The following is a 23,991-nucleotide window of genomic DNA, read 5'->3' on the forward strand; positions in this document are numbered from 1 at the left end:
TCCATAATAGATATCTTCTAATTATTTTTTGTTCCGATCTCTACAAAAGTTTTTGGACGTTTAAACTGTTATTTCAAACGAGTAGGTCAAAAATCAGCTGAGTCATCTGTTTGTCAGTATAACCTAAAAATATTTTGTGCTAGGAACTTTTCTTCTGCATAAAAGCTGGCTAAAGATATTGGACCAAATCGACAATATATAATAAATATATTAAATTATAATTTAACAAATAATATACTATTGTCTTTCATTTTCTTTAGAATATATGAAATTATTTTCCGATGAACCTTATAATATAATCCATTTTGTAATTATAATGTAATATAATGTATGCTATATAGAGTAAAGAATCATATAGAGACTAATATCTTATTTTAATATATAATGAATTTATAAAGACTAAACACTAGACATAATCTCCATCCATTTATCTCAGTTGTCCACAGGTGTTATATGTCTAATGTCTAATGTTGAGACTTTTCCGAGTTAGTGCATCTGGGCACTTTTATTCTTTAATAGCTGGGGGGTTTCTGCAGAGCCCCACCCATCTCATTGATTAATTTATGTAATCCGCATAAGCTTCGTGATTATTCAATGACTGATCTAAGTTCTGCGTACCGCCCCGTACAGTTAGTGATTACTTTGTGATTAGAAATAGGAAAGCCTGTCGGTTTTCGCATATAGCTTAAGGGCTCTGTGCCTTATTTATTTTTTGACCGGATCTATTCTAAGGTCTCTTAGCATTTCATTCGTGCGGATGTACCATGGTACTTTGAACAGTCTTTAGAAGAGTAGAGTCGGCAGCTTTGCTATACGCAGCACACTCATAAAGTAGTGCTGGTCTAATTATCTGGCTGTAGATCAACTTTCTGTTATTCGCACTAAGGTTGTTGTGCTTGAAAAGTGGTTGCAAACACTACTTCTTCACAACTACTTCTTTGGACTTGTATGTACTTGTGCCAAGTGAACCGCTTATCAAACGTGTGTATATGTCGTGAGAATATAGTGGACTCTCTATTTGTCAACTAACATAAAATCGTGTTAAGTGAGGAAATTAGAGGGCTAACTACTCTAAATCAATTTCTAATGAAATACAGTTTTTTTTTGAAATGCTATATTAGTATGAAGCTATAAAACTAATTTTCAAAACTCTCATATCACTTTAATTTAATATACATTGTGACCGAAAAGTTTCCGGAAAATTTTAAATAAAACGCAAAATTCTTAATCTTCATCAATATTTATTTTATCTCCTTCAAAATATGCTCCATTAGAAGCGATACACAAATGCCAACGTTTCTTCCAATCATCAAAACATTTTTTATAGGCGCTTTCCGGTATGGCTTTGAGTTCCCTCTGCGAATTCTGTTTTACGTCTTCTATGGATTCAAAACGCGTTCCTCTGAGTGGTAATTTGAGGTTGGGAAACAGGAAAAAGTCACACGGTGCAAGATCAGGTGAATACGGTGGCTGTTCGATGGTATTTATTGAATGTTTGGCCTTAAAATCGTTGATAATGTTGAACAAATTGAGGTGAATCGGAACAAGCCGGGCGTTGACACGTCGCATACACAAATTGTCCACCAAAATCAAACGAGCCATCTCACGACCGATGCCTAGCTCTCGTGCTATCTCTCTAACACTCACATGAGGATTTTTGAACACGATTTCCTTTGCCTTTTCAATGTTTTCGTCGGTGGTAGAGGTCGAAGGTCGTCCAGAACGCGGCATGTCTTCGACGGTCGTACGACAGTCCTGAAAGGCTTTGTACCACTCATAAACTTGAGTTTTCGATAAAACTGATTCCCCATAAGCCTTTTGTAGCATTCGCAACGATTCTGCACACGAAATTTCGTTCGAAAAACAAAATTTGATGCAAACTCTTTGTTCAATATTTTTTTCCATTGTTTTTTTCGCAACGCACTACTGAGGTGAACTGGTTTCAACAGCTGCCGTAAACGAACTGTCCGACAGATCGCGCTCATTTTTGGCATAGTAATATTAAGGACAGTGCTGCAAACTACATAAACTTAAAATATCGAAAAATATACAGCGCGCGAATTTTAAATGAGAATTTCCGAAAGCTTTTCGGTCACAATGTAAATTCTGTTATTCTTATTAATTATTTATTGTCAGCAAAACAATTTTATTAATGGCAAGTCATACTCGGTCATACAATTGTCTACTGCTTGAGTGCCCTGTTTTTATCTTGCCTGATACTTATAGAGAAAAAAAATACGAAAGAAATTAAATTTATGAACAGCCTAATGAACATTTAGTGGTGAAAAGAACTTGGCTGCCAACAAAGAGAAACACCAGCACAACGTAAAAATGAAGTTGAAGTTGGAAAACATTAACAACACCAGAACTCTGTGTAGCAAAGCACACAGGGTAACATAATTGCTATAACCTAGAAAGTTGTCCTTCATTTGAGCCCCTAATTGAAGGTTTAAGTGATACTTGTTTAAATACTTCTGAAACCTTTCAGGATAAAGTAAAACACTTTCTTAACAAATCGAAAATTTATTGTTTTCTGATCAAAATTATACAACGTTGTCAATTCTTTTTTATTACCTTTTAGTATCGCATAATATAATTAAGAATAATTAAATATAATATAATAATCATAATAATTTTAATATTACCTTTTCTTGTTATTGGAATTCGTTTCATTAATATTAACTATAATAAATTTAATGATAATCGTAATAATAAGAGTACTATTACTGATAATACAATCACTAATTGTATGTGTGCATGAATTTTATTTACAGATTTTGTTTATAGTTTAAGATTTTTTATTTTTTATTTTTATTTTTTATTTTTTATTTTAAATTTTAACTTTTAATTTTTTAAATTTAAATTGTTTTAATAAATTTTTATTAAATTAAATTACCATTTCGTATTTGTAAAATTCATTTGTTTAAATAAGTTAACCTATTTACGCAATTTTTATATAATTAAATATTATAATAATATTTGTATAATTTTATTTGTAATAATATAATAATATATATAATATGTGTGTGTATATTTCCTATATATTATAATATGTTGAACAATCCTGAAAATGATGTTTCCGTTTTCACCTACGTTATAATTTTTTTTATAAATATTTTTTATATATTGTGTGTTTTTTTTAAAATTATTTAAACTAAATATTTATTATTATTTAATTATTATTATATAAATTTTTTTATTTTCATTTTTGGTAAAATGTATAAATTTTACTTAATACACGCTAAAAATTTTTACTAAATGTGTAGTGGTTATAATTTTTTTTTTTTAAATATGTATAAGTGTTTTATATATTTTATTTAATATAAGTTTAATTTGTTTTTCTTATTGTGAGAGATATTATTTATTTATTAAAGGTTGTTCTTTATATATTATTGTGTTTTCCTTGTAAAGAAAATCATTTATATATGGAAATATTGATGTCAACTTTTGCATTATTTAAATTTTTTAATTTTTTTTTTTCAATTTAGCTTTTATATACTTGTAAACTTACTTATAATTTATTAAAATTACATCTTAAAATATAATATATAATTAAAATGACTACAATTAATTAAATATATTAAATATTTGTCGCTCATTGCAAATTTATATAACTGAGGACGTATTTATTATATATTAGCTTTTTATTCAAAATTAAAGCTTTATTAACCATGCTCGCATTTTTTAAATATTAACAAAATTAAAAATTTAATTTATTTTATATAAAAACAAATTTCCTAATAATTTATTTATATCAAGTAGTAGTTTAATAATTTTTATTTTTTTAATAATACTTAATAAAAATATTTCATTTATATAATAATATTTAATAGTATATTTTAATGTACAGTTTGGGTTTTATGACTTAAAACTTTTAATTTTTCTTTTTAGTCAATATAAATTTAAATTTAATTAAAATTAATTACTAATTAATCTTAAGTATGTTAAACAAATTTTTAATTAACAAACTTGAACTAAATAGGAATTATTAACATTATATAAATTTATATTTAAAATACTAAGTATTAAGCAGCAAAAAAATTAAATATTTTTAACAGCAACAACAAATTATAAGTATTATTATTTTTAGAGAAATTAACATGTTTTTTAAATAAATGGGTTATTACTTATAGGGTCGTGCACTGAAACTGTTCAATATAATTGACAATCACAATAATCCAACACTCAGCAACCTAAATATACAGCGAAATCTAGTAAACACAGACAGATACAAAAACATCAGATCCATCATATTATAAAGCCCCGTATTCAGTAATTCTTAATGTGACTTAAAACTGTTCACAGATATAATAGAGTTAAGTTGATGAATCACCAACTCAGACATCTGCATATCATATATATATAGTATCACGTTTTATGAAATAATTGCAATTAATTAATCAATTTATTAAATTGATTAAATAATTAAAGAAATTAAATAAATTTTATATATTCATTAATTTCGAGCATCGATTAAATATATCTATTTAAACCAAGATGGTGGGTAGTTTCTTCACAGAGTCAAATTGTGAAATCTTATTAGGCCACTTATTTTACCAGAATGACAGAATATTCTATTAAGATTATATTGGGAAAAAGCTGAAATTATAGCAAATAAAAGAAGATTGCTTTTATTGGGAAAATGATTTAAATAGTGAAATTTTCTTAAGCTACTCATTTTAGCAGAATAATAAAGTCAGAGAGAATGACATTCTTTGTTCAGAAAATGTCCAATTTAATCTTTAGCTCTCAATATCAACTCTCTGTTGTGATTAAAGACTTCTTACCTATGCTAATGGAGTTGTTTATAAAAAAAATGATCACATTTTCATGAGATCTAATTTTTACATCTAACACGAATCGAAGAAGGAAATCACTTTTGAAGAATCTATGTTTGGGTTGTTCACAAGGCTTATTTGTTTTGGTAAAACATTAATTTAGTAGTGCAATTTATATAGCATTTTCAATGTATAACTGAAAATTTCATATATAATTAACTTATAAATCTTTTATAAATTTTTTAAATCTTTTTTGTTATATATCTTTCTACCAAAATTTCACCAAAGAAACCCTTTTTCAGTTCCTCTTCTTTATTAAAGTCTACCAAAGAATACCGAAGAGTCTTTCACTTCTCTTCGTCGATCAAAGCAATTTAATCTTTCATAATTGATTGATCTTTGCTTTTATATAGACCTTAACAAAATACAAAGCATCAATTTTATTGAGTGAATGATTAAGAATGATTATTGTTGGTTGGGAGTACTACCCACAATATCTTCTTACAAGCCCAACATTACGCTAAGTAATCACATAAAGTATCATTAAATGTACCAAATCATTATTTACAAAGATTGCATTTTGAAAGTCCCATCCTATTTCCATGACTCTGTTATTTTTATCTCATATAGCTATAGTATGCATATATATATATATAAATATAAATTTGAGTTTCAGGTCTTATGAATTGTAGATAGTTAAAAATTAATAAAGAAGCTGATTATATGTATACAGAAAGAAATTTTAATCTATTAATAATTTATAAAATTTTAAACAAAAAATAATTTTTGTTCTCATATCTCATAAAAAAAATTATTATTTTTAAACATAAATTTCTTTATATATATATAAAATTATTTCTAATGTAATAGAATTTTATGGTTCTTATAAAATAAAATTTATTTATTATTTTTGAACATTTTTTTTATCTCTAAAAATTAATAGTTAATTTTTTTATTACTTTCTGGGTATGTATGTAAAAATTAATTTTTATCTAAAAAAACAAATATTGTTTTTTTTTGTTTTTTGAAAAAGTATTTGTTGTTGCTGTTACTAAAGCTAAAGCAGCTAAAATACCAAGGCATTCAGAATTTCAATCAAAACTTCATAGAGAAATTTTTTTCGTAAACGGCATATAACTATTCCAATCGATTCAGATATGAATGAATTGGTCCCAAATGTAATATGTCAAAATACAGTGCGTTTCGTATGAAATCTTTAATCTTTTCAAAAACAAATAAAAAACATAAAATAATATTTAAAATTGTCAAATATTCTTGATTAAAATATTTTAATAATTTATCTTGGTCTTTTTTTTTTGCTATGAATTTTATTTAATTGCTATTTTAATAATTTGTTTACATCAATCTTTCCATTTAATTTAGTGTATCTTGTGCTTCTTAATTGTTTAGTTTTAGTTTTAATTTTAATTATAATTTTAAATTCATTTGATTTAGTGTATGTATTTTTTTTTAAAGAATTTGATACGATTTGGTTTGCGGTTGATTCTGTTTTTTTTTCTTTGTTCTTGTAAAAATTTATATAATTAAAATCTTTGCAATTTTTGTTCAGTTCTCTTTTTAATTTGTTGTTCTGAATAACAGATTTGAATACTTCAATATGTCGGTATATATGTTTTTTGTCTTGTAATAATTGTAGTAATTTCTTTTTTAACAATAATAATAATAATAATAATTTTCTTTTTCGTTAATATTAAATTAATTTTGTGTAAATTTTAAATCGAAATTCTTCTAGTTGAAGGCAATCGGCGAATTTATTTGAAATTGCTTACGTTTTTATTTTACAAACATTATTTGTTAAAATATTAATATTATTATATTCTCAAGATATTAATATTTAATATTATTTAAAAACATTTAACTAATATAATAATTAAATATCAGTTACAATATAATTTAGCTACTACGTATTATTTCATAGTATAACTACGTATGTACAACTTCTTAAGTCTAGTATTATTATATTAATTAATTATTAATTATTATAATTAAAGTTAGCTAAAATTAATTTCACAAAGTTTATTTACAAATATTTATTTAATGTCTTCTTTGTTTACATGTTCCTTTATTTAATTATATAAATATTAAGGCAGTTTTTAAAATTCTTTATATATTTTTTATTACTGAAGAGAAAACCAAATTAATAAATATTATAATGTATTTCACGTATTTCATTAAAAAAGAATTTAAAAAATTGTTGGTGCCATTTTGAAGTGCCATTTATTATAGAGACGAAATATTTTAGAAATTTACGGAAAAGCAAAAATTTATTGGGTGCTGGAATTATATATCGGTATGTATATCGTGCAAAGATATTTTAGATTTTAATTTTTATTAAAACTTCAAAGTATTTCTAACGAATATATTGTGGAGATACATGGAAGTGCGAAATATTCGTGCATAAAATAATTTTCTTAAAATTTTGACTAAAAGAAAAGCACAATTAAATTATTAAAAATATAAAATTAAAATATATAAGAAAATTATATATAAAACTGAAACGTTTCTGGTAAGGAAATGAAAATTTTTGGAAATATTGTTCCTAAGATTATGGAAGACCGCTACCATTTTTAAGAAAAAAAAAAAATAAAGTAAAAGCTAAGATTTCTTATAATCGTAAACACGTATTTTGCCCATTGACAAGTTTCTCTAACAAAAATATAAGCGCTGCCTAAAAGTATGCATTGTATTTCGAAAATATATTCAAGAATGTAAACGATTAATTACACAATCTAAGCACGTATATTCATTATAAAAATTTCTTTTGCTTTAATTATTGTCTTCTAAATTTCATATCCTTTTATATATAAAAAAATGCATCTCAAGAAATCAAACCCAAAAAGCCTTTTTAAAATCTCAAGCTTTTATTTGTACTTCCCTCCACAGTAAACAGGCATGAAACTATGCGTTTTTAAGTGTAAAATTTTAAAAATAATTATTAAAAAACTATTATTATTTCTAAAATTTATAAATTTTTAAATTTATAAATAACCTTTATAAGTTATCTATATTAATTATCTTAAGACTAACCTGTAGTATAAATTATTTATACAATTTTTTTATATATATTTTTATATTTTTTATTTTTATATTTTGTATTTTATATTTGATTTTAATAAATATGTGTGTATATTAATTTAAAATTGGCAGTTTTGTTGTTGTTTACTTTTATACAAAATTTCAATTTTCTGCTTAATGAATTAATTGTTAATATATATATATATTTTTTTTTGAAAACTTTAATTTCATAATTAATTCTATGCTTTGTACAATTATTTCATATACCATATATATTAGAACTAATGTAAAATTGTATTTTCTAATATTATTATTAATTTTAGTACATAATGATAATTACTTTTTTGTTGTTGCTACTACTAATTATATTCAATAAAATTGACCTTTTGTAAGAATTTATTACTTGCATTCGATTGATTTCTTAACTACTAAAAAAGAATTCCTAGAAATTTAGTAATAGAAAAGTATATCACAAAATTTATTCGAAGAAAGATAATATAAATAAAGAAAATGATATTACAAAATAAAAGATTTTAAATATTAAATAAATTAATATTATTCAAAAGCGAAGAAAGTTAATTTTGTTTAATTTTTAAATTTTATATTAATTTAATATAAATTTTTATTTAATTTAAAAGTTTATTTAATAAATTTAAAAGCTAATTCAATAAGTTTAATATGAACAATAAAATCATAAAATGGTCAACAAAATTTTAATAAATTAATAAAATTTTTGTTGTTATTATTTCATTACTGTTCGAACCTTTCTAACTTAAAAATCGTCGCTTTTCGTGATAAGACGCATCATATTCGAGTCGAAAAATTAACATTTAATAAAAATAACTTAAATTAAAAGAACAGTAAAAATACGAAAATGCAAAAGATGTTGGATAGGGCATAGTCTCGGAAGACCAATTAGCAATATTACTCGACAAGTCAACAATTTTGTAAATACCCCGGTCACTTTTCGGACAATGTGCACTAAATTTAATATAGTGTATTTTATAAATATAAAACTTAGAAATTTTATTTATTTTATTTAGAATTTTATTTTATTTAAAAATATGTCAAATTTAAAAAATAATGTTGGAATCACTTTGATTCTCAAAATTTTAAAGCAGTGGATCAACAAATACTGCAACAAGAACCAAATATGTAGAGCTCATAAAAAATATCCTAACATTTTGTAAATAGAAGAACTTATTACCGAGAGATGTACACAGTTAAATTTTTATAATCGTTAGCAAAGGCTGGATTTCCGGAAATCTAAACTACCATTCGGGCAATAACCTTGTACGAATGTTACTTTAAGTTAGTGTGGGACTCTCTTTATAAAAAAGTTATCCGTGAAGGGACACTGGATTCTGGATATGCAAGGATCTTTAAATATGAAAAAGTCGATGAAATTATCAGAAAATAAGCTTCTACAGCTATGATAGGGCCTGAAATTAATTGCAACATTAGTAGAAGAGTAATAGTAGATTCTTCTAAAAGCATCTAAAAGATCTTGAGCTAAAAGATTGAGATATTGGGATGCGTGTGTTGAAATGTTCAAAAATTAATTCCTTAGATAAGGACGCCAAAGTCAGTCAGCACCCGGTGTCTGCATTGTAGCAATCCTGGTAAACACGAAAAACTATGAACTCATCAAATAAATGCATTCTTTAGCTTTTATAGGAGAATATTGCAAGAAATGCCGAAATATTAGATAAGTCAGACGACTATGGTACATTTTTTTTGAAAATAAGTTGTGAGGTAGGGACAACAAAATCAACCAACACTAGATCTCTGCTTATGTGGTTATCTGTCAAAATGAGTAGCCCATGAATTTATCAGAAAATTGACTTCTATAGCAATAATAATAATTGATCCTTATTGCAACATTGATTGAAAAATGTTCTTCAATAGTTCTTCGCAGACCTAAAAGTTTATAGACAATTAAATAGGCTCATAACTAATAATTTATAATAATTATTAAATAAAAGAGCACAAGTTTTAAATGCCTTAGTGATCTACCCAAAAATATATATGGGATATTAACTGGGCTGGTAACAAGTCATAGTAGGTTTGAAGGATACCTAAGCATTATAGATATTGTATCTGCGATGAAGACCCTGAATCTCTAGAACTTATTTTAAAAAATATATGGGAATACATATAATATCACACAAAGAATTACCTAGGCTTTATTTGCCGACCTTCTTTACTTCAAGAGAAAAAGCAAATTAGGAGTAGTGGTTGATCAGTAGATATTATTTTATTTTTTATAATAAGATTTCGTTTACCATTTTGGGTTGAATGCAATGCGATTGGATAAGCATATAATATCATGTTTCCACTACAGCTTAAATTACTTATGTTAATGAAACTAAGATTTGGTGGCTTTCATTGGCATAACCGGAATCATTTCACATATAAAAAATATGACAAATACTTCAAATTTTGTTAATTTCCCTTTTGGGAAATTTATTTTTAATAGTTGCATTCGACATTTTTTTGCCTTAAATCAGTTGATTTATTTATAATAATATAATATGGTAAATTATCTTCATTAGCGACCTTGATGAGCAAAATTGCTTAAATGAGACAGTGAAAACATGCATAAATGTGCAATAAAACTCTTGCTCCTAGTATTTTTTATGTCTTACATAAAAATTTTTATAATAAGTTATTTTTATCATAAAAATATTTATAATAATTATTATAATAATAATAACTATTTTCATCACAATTCCTTTTCTTGCCGTATAATATAAATATTGGTGTCTTGAATTTTCCTCTCTTAGTAGTAACTCAAAAATTAAATATAGTGATAAAATTAAGAGGCAATACTTGGTAAAAACTATTAAAATCAAATAATTTTTTTTAATAAAATACAAAATTTTATAAATGAACTGAAGTAATAAAAAATAAAATAAATTAAAAGACAATTACTTTGATGTAAAATTTGTTTGCATTTATTTGAGAAATCATAAGTACGAATATTATAATAAAAATAAATTTACAGAATTTTTAAAATTAAACCAAATAAATAAAATAAATAAATATTTTTATCTAAGGAACACATCAAATTATGAAATTAAAATAATTTAAAATTAACAAATTAATTCAATCATTGTTCAAATTCGTTGTTGTTGTTGTTATTGCTTTTGTTACAATCAGTATTATTGAAATATTAAAATCTTTTAAAATATTTTAACGAAATAAATTCTTATAAAAATTTAGAAACAAATTTTGATTATGAATTCACTAATTGTTAAATACAATATATTACAATTGGTTTGATATAGTAAACAACTTTGAAAATAAAGTTACGTATAATTTTATTTATATATTATTCAGAGTTAAAACTAGTTTATTTTAATATTAAAAAAAAAAATATTAAATAGTTTTTAGTTAATGAGAATTATATTTTTTTAAAAAACTAATGGCATTGTTTTGTTTTTAAACTTTAATTCGAGTTATGAACTTTTACTTATAATTAATATTATATTTAACTTATTTTTAGAAAATACTAACTAAAATTTTTATTTTTTCTAATATTTTTTTTTTTTTTTCATAAATCTGAACTTAGCAGTTTTTACAAAAGTCGCTAATAGTTTATGCCTAAATTTTGAATGTTCCACGAATTAAAAGTTTTTTGAAAGAAACTTTCTTATATATGTTAAATTATGTATATCGTTTCCTGTAATGTTTCGTTCCCAATAAAAATTTTTTGTTTGCTTTTTAATAAAATTAGTTAATATTCAGGAACAAAAAATTTCATATTAAATAAAAATAATTAAAATTTTATATATGTTTGAAAAAAATTTAAAATTTTTTCTTATTAATAATTTAATTAAATAATTTTTTAATTTACATTTTAACATTATAAGTTTTAATATATACGAATGAATTTTATATAGAATTGTATTTTATTTATAACATAATTACCTTTTATATTATCTATTTTAAACTACTTAATTCTTTATTGTATATGTGTATGTAAAAGTTATATTAAATATTAGCACCATGCTTAGTTCTGTAGTTTTGATAAAAATTTGCAATGCCTTCCTAATTAATTAATAATATTTAAAACTGAAATAATTCGTTTAATTAAAAATTAAAAAATAATTTTTACTGTCACGTTAAAATTTTTTATAGTTAACTTTAATTTTGTATATTTTATTTTGAAAGTTTACGTGCTTTGTTATTTATTCTTAATTTTATGAGTTTTTTTTTCTTGGCAGTGATTATTTAATTTTGTATTCTAAAATGACTTTTAATTTTCCATTCCTCTGATATTTAGTGGTTTAATATAGCGCAGTGAACCATAAAATTAATTCAATGAAATAAAAAAAAATATTTTATTATTAAAATATAAATTATTAGTCGACAGAGAGCATGCAGAAATAATATAACACAAATTATTTAGTTATATATAACAGAATAATTTTCATATATAATAGAACTTTAATTATATGTTAGTTAATAGGAGACTGAAAAATTTGAAGATGTAATTAATTTAGAATATAATTTACGATACGATACAATACGATATTATCGTATATTTATTACGATATTTTAATTAAACATTTCTATTGTTCCTGAATACTTTATTCTTCTTTGGAATATTTTTTCCAATAAATAAAAATATTTTATAAATACATTTATATAATATTATAATATGTATTTAATAAAAAATATTGTTACGTATGCTTTTCCATTTCCTGATCCCTATTTGGCAGCACTATTTTAGTGACTTATATTATAAAAACCTATCACTCAAATCATCACTCAAATCATTGTTAGCCATTCCATTATATAGATCAATTGAAGTCCACTGAACGTGTTGAAATTGAAAATTATAAACAATTTCTAGAAAAGTAGTACCTACTATTCGCTTTTAATTTTTTTTAGTATTGAAGTTCAGTTCTGCTCAGTGATGTCGATAAACAAGATTATCTAATCTGGAGCAGTAAAAATCCACAAATAATTATTCAAACACCATTGAATTCACAAAAAGTGAATGCATGTCTCAACGTGTCATTTGATCTGGGGATATGGTAGGCCTATTGTTTTAGAAAATCGTGACTATATCACACGAACCGGGAATTCTAATCGTTACAGCTATCCTATAGCTATACCAATTTGTTTTAGTATGAAATTAAGGATATGGATTTTAAAGATAAGAGGTTTTAACAGAATAGTGGCACAAGTCATCTAATACTCTCAATTTCAACTCTGTTATGCAAGATTTTTTCCAGAAGTTTAATTTCACATCTTGATGTGAAGAGATAGATGTGGAAGACAGTTCCACAAAATTTTAACAGAATAGTTTCAACAGAAAATTGTCACGCTTAGGGTTGTAAAACTCATATCTAACGAAAGACTATTGGATTCATGATAGACCCATACTTTTCCGAAAATGTCGATCGTCTGATATAAACGATTAATTGATCGTTCTAGCCACATTATTACTACATTTATATGATGAAGACGTAAAATTTATATGATGGACTTAAAATGTATATGGTTTTTAACAAGATGGTACTATAAGTCACACAATTCATCTTATTTAGGCTTTGCTATATTTTAGTGTTATACTACGATCGTGCCACTATGATCATACGGTTTGGCACTACTATTGTTTTTAGAAGTTACGAGGAGAAATGTTCTTAAGCGGATAGTCTTTAAAGTCTATATGTCTTAAAGACAAACATCTGTTAAGTTATGGCAGTAATGCTACTAGTTATGAACCGACAAGTCGTCTATATTTAATTTGAAGGGTTTTAGTACAGCAATTTGTGCGAATGAAAATATATGAAAGATGGTATATATAAGATCTAAGAATTGGGTTTGACAGTAGATCAAAAAAAATACTTACATAAAAGCTTATCACAAATAAGATTATTCAAGTAAGTTTAATTTTTTTTATTTAATGGTTATTTAGTGAATTATTTGTAATGATTAATTTTGTAACCATTAAATAGGTAACCTTATATTTTAGGTTACCTAAAATATATGTAACCATTTTAGGAACGCTTACGTTAGGTTAGGGTACCGTGGAAGTCAGTCCAAGTGAAGAATTCACTTAAACTCTATAGTTTTATTGTAATACTACTACTTAACAAGGATTCATAATTGTTGATTGATTATGGAATCATTTTAAGGTCCTTGTGAAGGTGAGGATATTTTAATCTAAGCGCTGGATACTTCAGCGAGAGAACTAAACAATAAAGATAATGATGTTTTAATCTTAGCGCTTGACACTTCAATGAGAGACCTACAGAATAGATATCAGGATATTTTAATCTAAGTGCTGAACACTTCAGTGAGAGAGCTAAAGATTAAAGGTTATGATTCATTACAATTTTAGATTAAATGATTAGATTAGAAAGACTAAAGCAATATTGCCGCTTATCACTTTGATGAGAGAGCTAAACAGTACTGATCAAGCTTTTTCAATCTAAACTCTAGATACTGTTGTGAGAGACATAAAGAATAACGATCAGGATATTTTATTCCTAGCTCTGGATGTGAAGATATTGCTTAAGAAGTTCACTGTCTAGAGATATATAACAGCTATTAAACTATTGCTTGCGATGAGTAGCTGCAGAAAAGTTTTTCCACTATTTCTTTCTCTTTCTCATATGTACGACATTTAATTAATATAATCTATCATATATGCTGACTGTTATATATATTAAATAAATTGAAATAAATAAAAATAAAATATATTAAATATTTATATAATTTGCTATAATATTTTACTATTTTTGTTGATAATCAATTTGTTGAAATTTGTATGTAATATTGAATGAGCTGATCTGAAATGCTATTAATAATTTTGTTTATATATTGTTTTGGACGGATTTTTAAAATAATAAATAATAAATGCGAGTTGAGTGGTTCAATGGATATTTGATATAAAATAATTAAAAAAAAAAAACTTATAGATTATTTATTAATTAAGACATTGCAAATTGATTTCAATGACTGCAAATACAATTGATGTATGATTTTTTGAGAATATAAGTTAATCTTCATGATATTTACAAGTATCCTATATACATTATTAATAATAAATATACGTACATTTATTTTGGTAGTGTTGATTTCAATTATAATTATTTGACTTAACTTAAAATAATCTTTTAGTTAAAAATCGCTTTTATTGCACTAAATATTTTTTAATATTTAATTAGTATTATTAATATTTTTTAATACGATATTATTATTATTTTGTTTTTTATTTTATGTAAATTATTTTATATATATTAATGTTAATATATTCTTTTTCATTCATATTCACGGTATATACTGCATATTTGGAATACTATATTTTCCTTAGTTAATTAGCATTAAATCTAGTTTATAATTTTACTTAATATTTGCATTATTTTGATTAACTCTTAACTGTGGAGACATTCTATTTACAGCGACTTTAACTTAATTAAAATCTAATTTAAAATTAAAATTAATTAATTAATGACATTTCCTAAGTTTCGTTTACGTTTTTCTATTTCTATTTCTATTCTTTGTTTTTTTTTATTGCTTAAAAGATTTTTTTTTTATTTTAATATTTTTATTTCATATTCGTTTAATTTTCGGTTATTTTTGATGATGCGCGCTATTTTTTACTTCTAAGATATTTTTATTTTTTCGTATTTTTTATCTTGCAGCTTTGTTAAAGGCTATTATCTCTAAATGTATCTGGTGTAAGATGCTGTAATGAACTATTTTTTTGTTGATTTTTTCGTAGATTATTTTTTATAAAAAACATGCGTTTTTTTTTGACGTCATGAGCGATTTTTTTGGTTGGATTTTTTAACTGTTTTTTAAAAAAGTTCATGTGTGCTGGTTCTAACGTAAATGAATACTTAATGTCATTTGCGATACAAAATGCAATCATACGCGGTTGTCATCCCAATACTGGCTGTTTGTGTAATTGACAAGCTAAGTGCACTGGCAGCTTTAATGACTGATGAGTTCGCTGTGAGAGTTTAAAATCTTAGCTTAGAACTAACTTCGTTATTAGTTTACTTTATACACTTGGTTGTCAATATGACTATTGTACTTAAGATAATATTTAAAATCGTTGAAATTCTTCCTTAAATATATACTTTCTCTTTCTTAACTTCAATTGTTCGCTATTGTTGATGGTGTGATCTGATATCGATATGAGGTACAACTGGTTCGATGTTGATGAAACTTTATTTTAACTGTTTTGTTGCTTTCATTTTTACTACTTCGATGACTTCCATGATGAGAACGATGATTTGGTGTTTACTTATAGTAAGCAGCGTGTTTGCTATTTTTATATTGAGATGACGAATTGCATTCCGTACGCACTTTAGTACTCCCAATATCATGCATCTTGTATTTCGCCTTTTAGTCCAGGCACCCTGTGGTGTTGGTTATGTCCTAAACGATTGGCTAAGTCCTGTACAACATCACGAAATATAACTGTATCTATATTTTCTCCTAATAAATATAATAAGAACCAATCGCCCATCTTTGAACGACGAACGATTATTTCTATTGCGTCTCGACGCACTAACCTGTAATTATTTTAATATTTTCAATTTAAATAAATTGCTAGATTAATAATTAATATTATATTATATACCTAAATCGCATACGAAATAAATACACTCTCATACGTGGTGAAAATATAATAACCACCCTGTATATTAGTGTTAGTAATGTGAGAAACGTTAATAATATAAACCAAAACCAAAGGAAAATATAAATTTTCTCATTAACAACATTCAATGGCAGTATGCAGATGGCATCATGTTTTTCAACCTAAAAGTATAGAAATTTTAATTATTTTATTAATTATTTGTAATTATATTTTTATATTTTTACAAACCTCCCCACTTGAACCGTATTTAAAAAATGTACATTTGGTCATTCTGGGGAATATGTATATCATAGGATCCATGCGATCTTCTTGATCCGTCTCCATATACGCTATCACATCCAAGCCAAATGTCATAAATTCGCCATCGAAAAATCGATTCATAAGAAACATTTGACCTGCAAATATAATAAAACTTAATTTATGGAGACATAAAAAATTGGGAACTACATTAAGAATTTTAATTTGAGCTGATCTGGGACATCCTGGAGCTTTAATCGATGATGATCAAATTTATTATTTACATATTATTATTATTTTTATAATAATATCAATTATAATTTTTGAATACGATGAATGGAAAAAAATTTCCCAGTCAACCATTTTCTGTTTGGAAAATAAGAATTTGTGAACGTTTGGCATGGGTGACTGGGTTGATCTAATAAAATTTTTATATTAAAGCCAATTACTGAATTTATTAAAATAGTTTTTTTTTTGACTATCATTAAAATTTACTGAAATGGTAATTTATGGCAGCTTTAATGATTCTTTATTACTTCCGACCCCCTGATATCATTTATCACTTCAAAGTCAATTACTTCTAGTATTTTGGTGAAATCTGTTGGCCAGTATGTTGACTGTACGGTAGATATAAAATCTAAATATTGGTTTAAAATGATTTATATAGATTGCTATTTTTTAGAGAAATAAGTTTGGAGTCCTAGAAAATATGTTAAGCATTTATAGTCCTAAATATATCAAAAGATCGTTTGTTTCTTCGCGCTCGTCTGTCTAGTGACTTTAATGGCAATAACTTTTCTATCAAAGTCATAACTTTTCTATCAAAGTCTCAGGTCGACTAATTATATGTATGTACTATATGAGCCAATGACCTAGATGGACATTCTCAATATTGATCTTGAGAAATCCAGCATGTTTGTTTTCACGATTAGGTGTAGGGTAAGCATATATCACCCTTGTGCTATTTGAAAAGCAGGGAAACTTAGCCGCCACTAAAACCAGGAACTATAACAAAAATTTGAAAATGCAAATGTGTAATATAGTTTATATTCGGTGCGAGGTCTAAGATGACAAGAAAACTGGTTATGTTATATTTAAATGGGCTTAAAATATCAAATGTTAGAAAGCAATTTCTATCTTTGCTAATCAAAAAGTTCTAAATTGTTTTATATTAGCGCTTTAAGAAGATAATTACAAGATACTATAAAACTATTTGATTAGGTAATTCTACTTCAACAATGCTCTGTATTGAGTATCGTGATGTTATAAACAGCTATATGATTCAATTTGATTATTGATTGGTTGGTTGCAGTGGCAGGCCATTAGATAACTTCAAATGTACCTCAATTAGCGATTTTTCGTCGTTTTGATACCACATTCCTCGCAAGAAGCCATGCAAAGAAGAGTAGAGGCCAAATCCATCCCGCCGAATTTAGGTAATTTAATAGGTTTTTCATCTTCATCGTTGAGTAGTCTGATAAACTATCACAGAAGTATTTTCCTAAGAACCTATATCTTCTGAACACCAAAACTGGGCATTCACAGAGAAAATGTATTGTGGTGTCTTTTTCCTACGGGTTTCCACAACTTCTGTAGTGAGGGTTATGGGGAATACGTAGTTTCTCTGCTTGGGTTCCTACACACCAATGAACAGTAAGAACTGCAGTAAGCTTTGCAGTGTTGACGCGATCTCTTTTGATGAGTTCCGAGGATTTATTTTTGTTATAGGTGAGCCATGTTAACCTGGAAGTTCCACATGACCTAAGAGCTTTCCTTCTGTTATTGGCAAGTTGCAGAAAGTAGAGAAAAGTACTTCTTTTAACGGTCTCCAGGGTAATTTAAACTGGTACCGCCAGTGACGCAATTTGATTATTACTGGTCAAATAGATTGTCAAATAGAATACTTAAGAATGTTTACAGAAAATCCAAAGAGGAAAAGATTTTGAACTCTTGAGGTCATTTTAAAATAAATATAAATATCAAAATACTACATATATAGTACACACTTATAGTATAATTACTTAGCATATAGGAAACGTTATTGCCTTGAACTTAGAGTCTTCCTGTCTTAAATTTCTCTGATGCCCTTTAACAAGTATTTAATAAACACATTTTGTTTAAAATTTTTCAAAGAAACTCATTATTAGTACACCTCTCCAAAATTTCATGTATCTTTTAATTGCCTTTTGCCATTTTACATAAAACAAAAGCATAAAATTCTATGGAATTTATTTTTTTTAAGTTTAATTTTAATTTTAATTTTAAACATCCTTGCTTAATTATTCGCTGTAATAACATATAATGTGTGCTCGTATGTTTTTTGTTTCAAAATCAAGATCAATATTCCGAAAAAGAAAATATTTATGGAATGGACTTCTCTGCTGGTTCCAAATGAACTGAACGCACACAAATTGTATGGAAACATTGACTTTCCGAAAGTAAACACACGTCCACGTTTAATTAAATTAAGAAAAAATCTATGCATACTAAATAAAATCTGTTCAAACATAGATGAAATCATTTACACATATTCGAATATTCACATAATCACCTATGTATCTATAGATACTGCTCGGCATAAAAAAATTACACATTTTCTGACAGTTCATTATTTTGATTGTCTGTCAGTTCCAGCGTCAATACATTTTCTTCTTAAAATAATTGTAAACTTTACCTATAAAATTCCAATGAAAGCAAGAAATGCTTTGGAATGGATCGATCGATCGCCTGTTCGGTAGATGGTCTCTGGTAATTATGTTTATTTTGATTTCGGTATATTGTGCATTTCGGTTAGTATATTAAAATTTGCCATTGTAATTTGTTTATTTTTATATAATTTTGTGGACTCACATTAAAAAGTACGCCGAGCACAGCGCAGAGCATATAATATTTATTGGTGATCTTTTGTGTTTTTCGTAAAATGGTGAAATATATTGCAAACACATCCGGTATGTAAGTTAATTAAATATATGTAAATATTGATACGTGTATTAATTTGTATTTTTTTATACAAATTTAAATGTTTTATAAAACCTAAACAATGAAGAGTTCACTGCACTGAACCTTGAGTGAGCACCAGGTATTTCGTTACAACCGATAAATGCTTACTTACCTATCACATTAATCAGCGCCAGCAGCTCACAGACATAATACCTGTAAGCCCACCAGTTGTGATATCTATAATATATATAATTATATGAAATTTCATAGATGAGTTTTAATGAGTTTAACTAATAAGTAAATAGTTTTACCTGAGATTCTCCCATAAATAATCTAAAAGTAATTTCTTTTTTTGTTTTTTCTCGGCTTCGGAACAAATGCCTATATCTAAGTCCATAATAAGTGCGTGAATCTTACCGCCTTCCCAAGACTTCCACAGCCATCTTGGTGTATAAAATAAAATTGCCTGAAAGGGAAGAGAAAACAAACACGTTTCATACTTTGATTTCATATTGGTATTAAGTATTAAAAAATTATTATTATTAGATAAAAGAAATCCTCAAAAACTCTCATGAAAATATATTAAATTTAAAATTTATTAAAATTTTAATTAACAATTATAATCTAGTCTACTAGGAACAATGGCATCAAAAGTCTGCAGCTCATATTCAAACATTTGTTTCATCTTTATGAATATAATATATATATTTAAATAATAAATTTCTTAATATATATACATTTATATGATTATGATTATATAATTATATGGAAGGTAGTTTATAAGTGACATGTAACAGAACTTATTTAGGATTTACTATAAAGACCAGAAAGAAATTAAAAAAGATACCATAGTTGACCGATATGTTGACTCCGAGACAAATGACTCATCTCGAAGACAAAGACTGTGAGGTTGCCAAAACATCTAATGTGCTAGATCAAACAGAAATAAAAAGAAGTGCCGATAATCACATCAGCAAAGACCTTCTCACCAAACATATATTAAAACAAACGCAAATATATATAAAACTATCAAAATAAAATCGTGGTATTATGCGATATATACTGTTCAAAAGTTCCCGTAAAATAAAAAAATTTCTTTACTATTTTTCTCAATTTCATCACTTTTAAAACAGCATCTTGTTCTGGAACCGTTTAACAGAATTATTTAACAGAGAAGCTTCGAACAGTACTGAATTGCAACAACAAAAATTTTTATTTATTTTTAATTAATTGAGCTTTTAGCTGATCAACACTTCTCTATGAGGTTTTGAGTACTATTTGAAACCTCCCTATTAAAAACAATAGGGTCACTACCATCATAACTAACGTTATTTAATATAGAAATATACTACTTTAATATATACGCAAACCTATTCGAAAGTTGATCAGAGAATAATTGTTCAAAAGAATGAAGACTGCTTGATTTGATTTAGTTACAGTTTAAAGATTATCTATTTAATGGATATCCGAGATAGAATTCAAATTTGGCATTCTTATGAAAGAATTCCCAAAAGAGATCGACTGCAATATAAGTCTTTTAAATCATACAAGATAATATAAACTGTCTTAGAACTGTCTTAACATAGTTCACCATAAACATGAATTATATTAAACTGAATAACAAGGTTATACTTAAATCTTATTCAAAAATAAACATACTTAAGGGATTACTGAGAATATCTAACTTTACAAGTGTGTTTAAAGTAAAACTAATAACTCTTAAAATAACACTATGTTAGGTTCAAATAACAACCTCATTTTGCAACAAATGAGGTGTTACCACCGTTAAAACACCGCGTACCTATTGGAGAGTTGTATAAAAGAAACTGATATAAGATTCTTTACTTACAACCGAGAAATAATCAGCAACTTACAGTTTCTTCGAGGTTAAATTAAAATTCCAAGGTCCAAGATTCTAAGGTCACCAACTAAAAACATTATAGACGGATGGTCATCAGTTATTCTTAAGGTATATACATATCATATCAATCAGAACTTTTATATATATAACCTACTATTACTTCATAAAAAAATGAATATTTAGGTAGACAAATTAGGCACATAGAAAATTAGAAAACATAGAAATAATATCTATGACTAAAATCTGTACATTCATCTTTTTTTTAAAAAGGCAATATCTATTAAGACTCGCAGCCTTTGCGAAGAAAGAGAACAAGGTTTCAGATTATAAAACCAAGCTGTTATTGCTGCTGTAAAGTCCATCTTTAAGTACTCAAAGACAAACATTGATTGAATTGTTACGCGGATGATTAAAAATTTGGATTCAAATTTAGATTTCCTTTTCTACTCCAAGTTAGAAGACTTCTCGTAGAACATACAATTTTTTATCAACCATGGCAATTTACGGATTTAACTCCAATAACTACTGACTTTTTATATATGTTATATTAAAAAAATGGTCAAACAAAATAAACTTGACTCAAATGAAGAAATGATTGTCGAAATTGTAGACTATTATATGAGTAATATCCACTCATTATAAAAAAGGCATAGAAAAATTAGAGTGGTTTAGAATAAATGTATCACGATTGAAGAAGAGAGTTGGTTGATTGCTTTTAGTGGTGGCAGAAGTTTCCTCTCTGTCCAAGTACCACATAAACCGTTCTCTATCATGTATATCTTAGTTTTTAAACTGATCTGCGCGGATGGCTAAAATCCATTAATTTTTGAAAATCTTCAGTTGGATTATCTACTAGGAAAATTAGTTTGCAGACTTTCATAATGAGATGTCTTGAATTTTATTAAAGAATAAAGTATTCAGTTGTTGCTTTTTTCTCTTTATCCTTGCAGCTTTTGCATGTCTTGTTGTGAAGGATTTTCTTAAATAGATCGGGAGTTATTGGGAGTTGTTTTCTGCATAGTTATATTTTTTTATAGATATTATGTACAGTTAGGAACATGGGCTAAGGTAAACGAAACTCTCAGCCTCAAGAACTAGATAAATTAAATGTGTTTAAGTACAAAATTATATATTTAATAATTAGATAATAATAATAATATAATAATTTTAATATTATTAATAATTTAATAATATAAATAATAATAATATATATATTTAATTTTTATTGTTATTTTTATTACATATATATTTTAAAGTGATTATGAAATATAATCACATGTCATGTGGACATATAGGACCTCATATGGTAGAACCTGGGGCATAAGTCCTAGAATTATATCATCACCCATTGTATCCTACGCAGATCTTGTTTGGTGGAATAAAGCGCAACAAAATGCTGCAATAGTCAAATGCAATAAACTGCAAAGACTCGTATGCGTCGCTATGACGGGAACTATTCGAACATGTCCCACATCAGCACTGGAGTCCATAGTGGGTCTCACCCCTCTGCACCTCTTTATTAAAAAGACAGCAGAATTGAGTGCAGCTAGGCTACGCCCTGTTATCAACATGCACGGAAGTCTCATCAGTCAAAAATCTATCTGCAGACTCTTTCCTGGCATAGAGATCTGCGACAGGACAGATCGCATGAACATGGAACTTCGCTTCGGTAGGGAGTTCGAAGTCCTCATACCCGATCGATTGAACTGGGTAAATGGCACTCCTGGACTCGAACCAAAAGTGTTATCGTGGTATACTGATGGTTCGAAAACCAAAGAAGGAGTTGGTGCTGGAATATTTGGTCCAAACACCAGAATCTCGCTCGCGCTGGGTATATGGCCCACTGTCTTCCAAGCTGAGGTTCACGCCATCGAGATCTGCGCTCGTATCAATATTAACAAGGGGTTGTAAGGCGCCCGAATCTGTATTTATTCAGATAGTCAAGCAGCAATCAAAGCGTTATGCTCCTGGAAGTTTTTCTCAAAACTTCTAGCAGACTGCTATGACACACTGCAGCAGCTGGCAAGCAATAATAAAGTAACACAGTGCTGGGTGCCTGGTCACACAGGAATTAATGGTAATGAGTCTGCCGACAGTCTTGCACGGGCAGGATCCGCCACTATAATCTGTGGCCCAGAACCTTTTTGTGGATTAAGTTGGTCTATAACTGGGTCTCTAATCAATAATTGGATCTCAACCGTCAGGCTAAAGAGCTGGTTCTCCCCTATAGTTATAATAAGACATCCTCCTTTAGCAGAACAGAGTTGAGGTTGCTAGTGAGATATCTAACGGGTCACCATGGGCTACGTTACCACCTCAACAAAATGGGCCTATCCGAAGAGATAGATTGTAGACTCTGCTTGGAAGCAGAGGAGACAACTAGCCACATTCTATGTGACTGCCCAGCTTTGATCTGGGCAAGGAGGAGATCACTGGGTCGGGAATTGCTAGCACCTTCCGACATTAGGAGGTCCTTAACAACTGACATTGTGGCCTTCATTCGAAAGGCG

At 26.9% G+C, this 23,991-nt stretch overlaps 1 protein-coding gene across 1 annotated transcript; it reads right to left on the reverse strand.

Annotated features, from left to right (window-relative positions):
* Positions 1–16,164: 16,164 nt before the first annotated feature.
* LOC119666701 (innexin shaking-B-like) lies at positions 16,165–20,131 on the reverse strand. The gene is made up of 5 exons (XM_038075983.1): positions 19,932–20,131; positions 19,793–19,857; positions 16,672–16,838; positions 16,426–16,604; positions 16,165–16,357 (listed from the first exon to the last, which is right to left on the reverse strand). Exons 1-5 carry the CDS (start codon positions 20,129–20,131, stop codon positions 16,165–16,167), a joined length of 804 nt encoding a protein of 267 aa, XP_037931911.1.
* Between the last annotated feature and the right edge of the window lie 3,860 nt (positions 20,132–23,991).

The sequence above is a fragment of the Teleopsis dalmanni genome, chromosome 1 (genome assembly GCF_002237135.1).
Source record: "Teleopsis dalmanni isolate 2A chromosome 1, ASM223713v2, whole genome shotgun sequence".
Taxonomy (NCBI): domain Eukaryota; kingdom Metazoa; phylum Arthropoda; class Insecta; order Diptera; family Diopsidae; genus Teleopsis; species Teleopsis dalmanni.

Bases quoted from the DNA above. Each gene is read 5' to 3' on its own strand.
- LOC119666701 (XM_038075983.1), bottom strand. From the start codon at position 20,131: ATGAAATCAAAGTATGAAACGTGTTTGTTTTCTCTTCCCTTTCAGGCA. The intron at 19,858-19,931 runs GTAAAACTATTT...TATATATTATAG, and splicing joins TATTTATGGGAGAATCTCAG to ATATCACAACTGGTGGGCTT. The intron at 16,358-16,425 runs GTATATAATATA...AAATAATTACAG, and splicing joins TTATTTCGTATGCGATTTAG to GTTAGTGCGTCGAGACGCAA.